The sequence below is a fragment of the Chiloscyllium plagiosum genome, unplaced genomic scaffold, assembly GCF_037043375.1.
Source record: "Chiloscyllium plagiosum isolate Xiang-an unplaced genomic scaffold, Cpla_swu_hap1 HiC_scaffold_12, whole genome shotgun sequence".
Taxonomy (NCBI): domain Eukaryota; kingdom Metazoa; phylum Chordata; class Chondrichthyes; order Orectolobiformes; family Hemiscylliidae; genus Chiloscyllium; species Chiloscyllium plagiosum.
In genome coordinates, this window is record NW_028270150.1 from 69,161,427 (window position 1) to 69,168,599 (window position 7,173).

Genomic DNA, 7,173 nt, shown 5'->3' on the forward strand with positions numbered 1-7,173 from the left:
AAAAGACCCACTGTAATAAAATGCCATGCAATTATATACATTTTAGATCCAAATTTCTAAGCCATTTTTCCTTTAACCTTAACCAGCAAAAGTATTTACATACTGGTGATGGATGAGAACTTGCTGCAAATGCACTGGTTGCTTTATTTGCTTGTGCTATAATAGTTATGTAGAAAGTTATTAATTAAATCTGAGTGCTTAAAGACACATTGTGATAAGACACATAAAAGTGAAAGTTCTTTCCCTCATGCCCATATTAATGTAAATTTCATTGGTAAAGATAACTTGTCAGGTGTACCTTTAAACAGTAGGTGAGCAAGGACAATATTGTACATGGTATTAACAGATTACTGTTTGTAAATCTCTAAAAGTAAATTCAATGCAAATATATATGCTACTTCATAGTCCATAGGCAAATTTTCCATTTTAAACTTAATTAAATGCAAGTGTGACAACTTTTCTACATTACTGTTCAAAAAAAATGCTCTTCACATAGATTTCGTGAAAACAAGAAACTATCAAAATTTGAAATTGCATTGTCGACTGTCCAGTGGGCTAACATGTGGCTAATGGATATCTAATATGTTAATCTAATTTTCTTCTCTTAATTGTTCTTTTTTAAACATAATAGCTCGCTCCTCTCCTGAAAACATCATTTCAGAATATTATAGTTTATAAGACTCTACACCACTTTAGAATCTTACCCAAGTTGACTATTCATTATTTACAAGCCGAGATAATAATGATATCACAGTCAAACTTGATTCAGTTCACATCCAATTTTCACACATGTATATGTAGTTTACATCATGAGATTATCAAGAACGGGAAGCTTGGTCAATCTCCCCAAGCTGAAATGCTGCCAAGGCTGAGAGCAGTTAACTTAGTACATATTGAGACTGTATAAAGGGCATAGTGCTGCATTGTCTTACCCAGTTTGTTATCAAGTTGGTCACATCATCTCTCATTCCAATTTAGGCATTGAGAAGTTTGTATTTCCTGAATTATTGGTATCTCAAAATATTAATACAATTTTATAAACCACTATACATTAGAAAATTCTGCAAGTTCTATGAACTGATGCAAGCTAACGTTACTAAATGTTAGCTTTGTTATTTTGATGTAAATGCAAAAGATTAACTGTATTGAAGAACAATGGTGTTGGTGCTAGGAAGCACCAGGTATTATAAATTAATGCTTTGCAAATATATAGGCAAATTCACAGTTCATAGGCAAACTTTCCATTTCCAACTTAATTAAACACAAGGATGACTTAACTTTTCAACATTATTTGTTAACAAAAATGTGAAACACATGATTTCTCTGCTGTTTGTGAAAACAAGAGACTATCAAAATTCAAGTGCATTACACTGTTCCTACACAGTCTGAGCTTACCACAAAGGGTTCATCTTCTCAACCTCTCCCCTTGCCTGAGATATGGTGACTCTTATGGTAAAGGCATTGCCAATTTTAATTGGACGGCACGGTGGCACAGTGGTTAGCACTGCTGCCTCACAGCGCCAGAGACCTGGGTTCAATTTCTGCCTCAGGTGACTGACTGTGTGGAGTTTGCACATTCTCCCCGTGTCTGCGTGGGTTTCCTCCGGGTGCTCCGGTTTCCTCCCACAGTCCAAAAATGTGCAGGTTAGGTGAATTGGCCATGCTAAATTGCCCGTAGTGTGAGGTGAAGGGGTAAGTGTAGGGGAATAGTCTGGGTGGTTGCGCTTCGGTGGGTCGGTGTGGACTTGTTGGGCCGAAGGGCCTGTTTCCACACTTTAAGTAACCTAATCTAATTGTCAACTGTCCAGTAGGCTAACATGCAAAGTAATGTGTCCAATTAAGGGCATGTGGCTTATGGGTAACTTTCTACAGGATTTATTTTTCAAATATTCAAGCTTATAGATAATTTTTTTCAATCATTCACGGGAAGTGGGCATCACTAACTGGGCCAACATTTGTTGCCCTGGCAAAGGTGGTGGTGAACTGCCTTCTTGAACAACTGCACTTGCTGATGCTGATGTGCTGTTAGGAAGGCAGTTCCAGGATTTTGGTGACAGTGAAGGAATGATCATATAGTTCCAAGTCAGGATGGCATATGGCTTGCTGGTTGTGTGTGAAATACCCTTGTCCTTTATGTAAATGAATTGATAATTCTGTTGAAAGATTTTTAACAAGTCCAATTTCAAACCCCCATGTTTGATGTGGTTAGCTACACATCATTGAAAATAATTGAGTCATATCTTGTATACAAAGATTAAAGTTCCTATTTCTTTTGGTTCATTTTTCATTTTGTATTACTGTACTTGTATCCAATGCACTAATTTCACATTCATTGTAGGCTAATTAGTGCTTTGAACTACAAACTAAAATTAAATATTTACATCCTGACCATAAAAAGGTTGTGACTTGACTGAATTAGTTTTGTATTATTACATCTCCACTGTTTTAACTTTCTGGAATCCCACTCATCTTCTGGTGAATAATTTAGGTGTCTTTGGATTTCTAGGTAGTGGTGCAAAATCTCCAAAGAAGTTGGACCTACCTAAGAAACAACAGGAGACTGACAAACAGAAAAGGTCTTCTCTTCCATTCCAGTCACAAGGAGCATCTCTGTCTTCACAGTTCAAGTAAGGAGAGAACGTATTTTTATGGTATGGTCTATGGAAAGAAAGAAAGAATTTTGACCAAGCAAATGGATTTGTGTGTAGTCAGCAGGTTCAAAGTTTTGAAATTATCAGCATGTGAGGGAGCCAGGAGGAACCCATTGACTTCTACCTTTAAGCATGCAGACAAAATCCTGATGGGAAGGGTACAACCAGCTACTGAAACATGTTGACTGTTCATAAGCCACTTCTTTAACACTGATTTTGACATTAAAGGGAAGTGCATAACTTTCCCAGAATCTATCACAGACGTCAAGGAGACATGGCTGAGCAAGAGACAAGCAAGCTATGATTTGAATACTTTTCTAAGTGAAAGACACTTGTTGCCGACTGGCTCTAAGTATGTGATATTCCCACTTTGGAAGTCATTGCTACCATTTTGAATCTATCTTCCTAATGATTAGATTTCAAATCAGCAGGGGAGGGATTAACTAGATCGACCATCGACCACTAATGAAGTACAGGGGTAGCGTTTTCCTCAATTATTGCTGTACCAGGATGAGGACTGAGCACAGAGCTCCAGTTCACAGCAGATGAGGTTTGTCAGTGCAGCATATTGTTATACAAAGTCATGGTGCCAAAGGTATCAACACTGAAGGGGCATTGTATTAAACCAATCTCATGTCACACTGAAAAAGCAATTGAGTACAAGATCCCAATGTCATCTACACTTCCTGATAATTATGCTGACTTAGTTAATGTAACTCGTATCTATTACTTTCCTGCAATAAACTATACCTTTCTGTTAAGACCAGTGCCTTTTCTTATTAAGACTTGGTAGTGGCTTATCTTCTACCACAAATAATGAGATAATTTAATTCAGCAAAGAGGATTGGTTGGCGGTACAATACCACAAGCTGCCAGTTGTTGGTACTGCAACAAAAGACAGATATAAAGGCACAGGATACGCCATCTAGACATGAATGAGTGCCAGTGCCTCTGGAAGCTCAGAGCTTACTGTTCAGTGGTTTCTAACATTTGCATGTGGATCAGGTCAGCCTGTGATGTCCTGTGACTGCATTTAATTTTTTTGACTGGCATATCCAGGAACTGCTGGTAACATTTCTAGAATTGTGTTAATTGCACGTGCCATGTGGCCAAAGCAATGTTTGACAATGCTGAGCTCATCTGTAGCCAAAAATATCATTGTGCAGGTGTGTGCTCATTTCCCTGCTGAAGTCAAACTGCTGCTCTAGAATTGTCCAATCTATTGATAGCCCTAGGGGCTCAGCATTTGTGTCCAACAGAGCAGTGTTTGGAGGATCCTACACACTCCAACAGAGACCCTCCACTGTTTTACCTACCTCCAGCACTGGTCCTCTTTGCGTGTGCATTGTGCTTCTCTAATGTGATAATCCAGGTGCTCGAGGGTGGTATGAGGCACTGTGTCCTCAAAGTTAGTGAACACCTCTGAAGAATCTTCATAATCTCCTCTGGCAACAACTATGAATGCTGTGAGGGATGATAGACCTGAATTAGAATACCCTGAGCTCCTTAAAGTTCTGAGGGCTAAAGAGAATAGAAGAAAGCATGAATAAGGTACTGAGTTGGATGATCAACTACAAACATATTGAATGGTGGAGCAGTTTTGAAGGGCCGTATGGCTGACTCCTGCTCCTATTTTCTATGTTGCGAGATCTCATAAGTTGCATTTGGATTCAGAACTGGCTCAAAGGTAGAAGGGTGGTGGTTGAGGGTTGTTTTTCAGACTGGAGGCCCATGACCAGTGGAGTGCCACAAAGATTGGTGCTGGGTCCACTACTTTTCATCATTTATATAAAGGATTTGGATAAGAGGTACAGTTAGTAAGTTTGCTGATGACACCAAAATTGGAGGTGTAGTGGACAGCGAAGAAGGTTATGTCAGATTAGGACGGGATCTTGACCAGATGGGCCAATGGGCTGAGAAGTGGCAGATGGAGTTTAATTCAGATAAATGCAAGGTGCTGCATTTTGGGAAAGCAAATCTTAGCAGGACTTATACACTTAATGACAAGGTCCTAGGGAGTGTTGCTGAACAAAGAGACCTTGGAATGTTGGTTCATAGCTCATTGAAAGTGGAGTCGCAGGTAGATAGGATAGTGAAGAGGTTTTTGGTATGCTTTCCTTTATTGGTCAGAGTATTGAGTACAGGGGTTGGGAGGTCACGTTGTGGCTGTACAGTACATTGGTTAGGCCACTGTAGGAATATTGCGTGCAATTCTAGTCTCCTCCTTATCGGAAAGATGTTGTGAAACTTGAAAGGGTTCAGAAAAGATTTACAAGGATGTTGCCAGGGTTGGAGGATTTGAGCTATAGGGAGAGGCTGAACAGGCTGGGGCTATTTTCCCTAGAGCATCGGAGGCTGAGGGGTGACCTTATAGAGGTTTATAAAATCATAAGGGGCATGGATATGATAAATAGACAAAGTCTTTTCCCTGGGGTCTGGGAGTCCAGAACTAGAGGGCATAGGTTTAGGGTGAGAGGGGAAAGATATAAAAGAGACCTAAGGAGCAATTTTTTTCACACAGAGGATAGTACATGTATGAAATGAGCTGCCAGAGGAAGTGGTGGAGACTGGTACAATTGCAACATTTAAAAGGCATTTGAATAGGAAGGGTTTGGAGGGATATGGGCCAGGTGGGACTAGATTGGGTTGGGATATCTGGTTCCGTGCTGTATGACTCTATGAATGTGTGCTGGAACAATATGGACTTCAGACAGTAAGTCAGCATGTTTAATGGTATATGTCTCTTAGCTATGTGACACTGAATTTTGTCTCCAGGTTGCTGAGCAAACTCATTCCTTGCATTGTCAAAGGCCCAAGTATCCTTAAACTAGCTTCGATTCATCACCACCTCAATACGTGCCAAAGTAGAGATTACTAGAGCATCATTTCTGGGTTTTTGCCCCTTTCTTGTATTCTGGGCTCTTTGTTTGCAAGAAGAAGAACAAAGAGGAAACTCAAGAACATTCAAAGTAGAATGTTTTGAGAGTATGGAAAGATGTATGGAAGATCACTGTGAGGCGGATAGGTGTAAGCCTGCATTGAGTTTTTGGTGAGTGTCATTGTTGGATGTGAAGAGGTAACTTGATACAGAGGGATGGGTGCTGGGTATGTCATTATCACAAAGTGCAGAAGAGGGCTTGCTAAGGTACAGTAAGCGTGTTCGAGTGCCTCTTTTCAGAAACTGGCTTCTTCCTCCAGTCTGCAGATGTGCAGAATCGTCATTTTGCCTTGGTAAATTTATGTCTCCAGTTCTGCAGCCTCTTGGCCCAATGGGAGACATCTATCAATCTTCCAACCTACTCCTCTTGAGGAGTTAGGCAGGAAATCCAGAAGTCAGATGTAGTGGTTAGATTAAAAAGCCACTGATAAACTGCTGAAATATCTAGGATTTTCAAAGGTTTTCAGGCTCCCTAACTGAGAGTGGGGTCAGGAACTTAAAAATTCACCCACAGTTCACAAATTACTACTTTCAATATCCTGTTTTCTCTCAGTCTTACTCTGGGTGCCTCTTAACATTGATAAGAGGAGAAGGATTGTCATTCTTTGTTGTTGGACAGAGTTTTGACCTGCAGACTGACTGACTGCAAGAAGCTGGGCTACTGTCAGCTCATATCTGAGAACTGATTGCAGTTGGCAGTGCCCAGAGAGTAGTGGGAGGGTAAGTGGATAAGTCTGCACACAGTATCAGCTTAAGTGTCCTGTCTCTCAAGATATGCTTTTGCTACATCAAGGGCCAACAGAATTGTGCTCAACTGCCTTACAAGGATGATGTAAATTGCTTATTTTAATTTGCAGACAAATTTACTATCTTGATTTGTTTTCAAACTTGTTGTACAGATTTGAATATTTCAATATTGAAGAGAGGAGTGGTTCAAACAAATCGAGTGAGCAAGTGACCTTTGATCAAGGGCTACAAACATGGGACGGTAAATTACTATTGCTTAACATCAGTTATTACTGTTTTGAAGGCTAAGACAGGAAGTAAAGATGTTCACAGAAAATTAACTTATGCTGTTTAAGCGTTCTTTATGTGCAGTATAATACATGAGTGGGAAAAGAAGAGGTGAACATCAGATTATATTATTTTAACCAATTATAGCTAGGTCAGAGTTCCAGTCTAGTGTCATATTTACATTTTACTATTTCCAAACAAAATGTAACACAACTCTGGTATTTGCTCATTTGTGGGCAAATCTGTCACAATGGTGATGGGTGAATTGGGGTGAAATTAGTTTTCAAGAACTAATATTTTGGATTGAGTTTTGGAGATCTGAGATCACAGTAAGGAAAAAAAGACCAGCATTAAGAAGAACAGGACAAATGGCTCACTCCCACTTTCTCAAGGGTAACTAGGAATGGGCAATAAATACTGGGCCAGCCAGTTATGCTCACATTCCATTAACAAACAAAAAGAGAACATAATACAAGAACATGAGGCAGTTAAGCCATTTGAGCCTTTTGATGAACACTTTTAGTGAGAATGTGAATTAAGAATGGCTGCATACAGGCAGTGTTAGATCAG

At 39.7% G+C, this 7,173-nt stretch overlaps 1 protein-coding gene across 3 annotated transcripts in view; it reads left to right on the forward strand.

Moving 5' to 3' along the window:
• The window catches only part of LOC122555492 (uncharacterized), an 81,668-nt gene that overhangs the window by 45,982 nt on the left and 28,513 nt on the right, over positions 1-7,173 (forward strand). For all 3 annotated transcript variants that reach the window (XR_015758904.1, XM_087992888.1, XM_087992889.1), the window contains exons 7-8: positions 2,507-2,627; positions 6,489-6,577. Coding sequence is in view for 2 of the 3 variants with exons in the window: in XM_087992888.1 (XP_087849014.1) it covers positions 2,507-2,627; positions 6,489-6,577 (210 nt within the window). In the remaining variant the exon portion in view is untranslated. The remainder of the gene's footprint in view (positions 1-2,506; positions 2,628-6,488; positions 6,578-7,173) is intronic.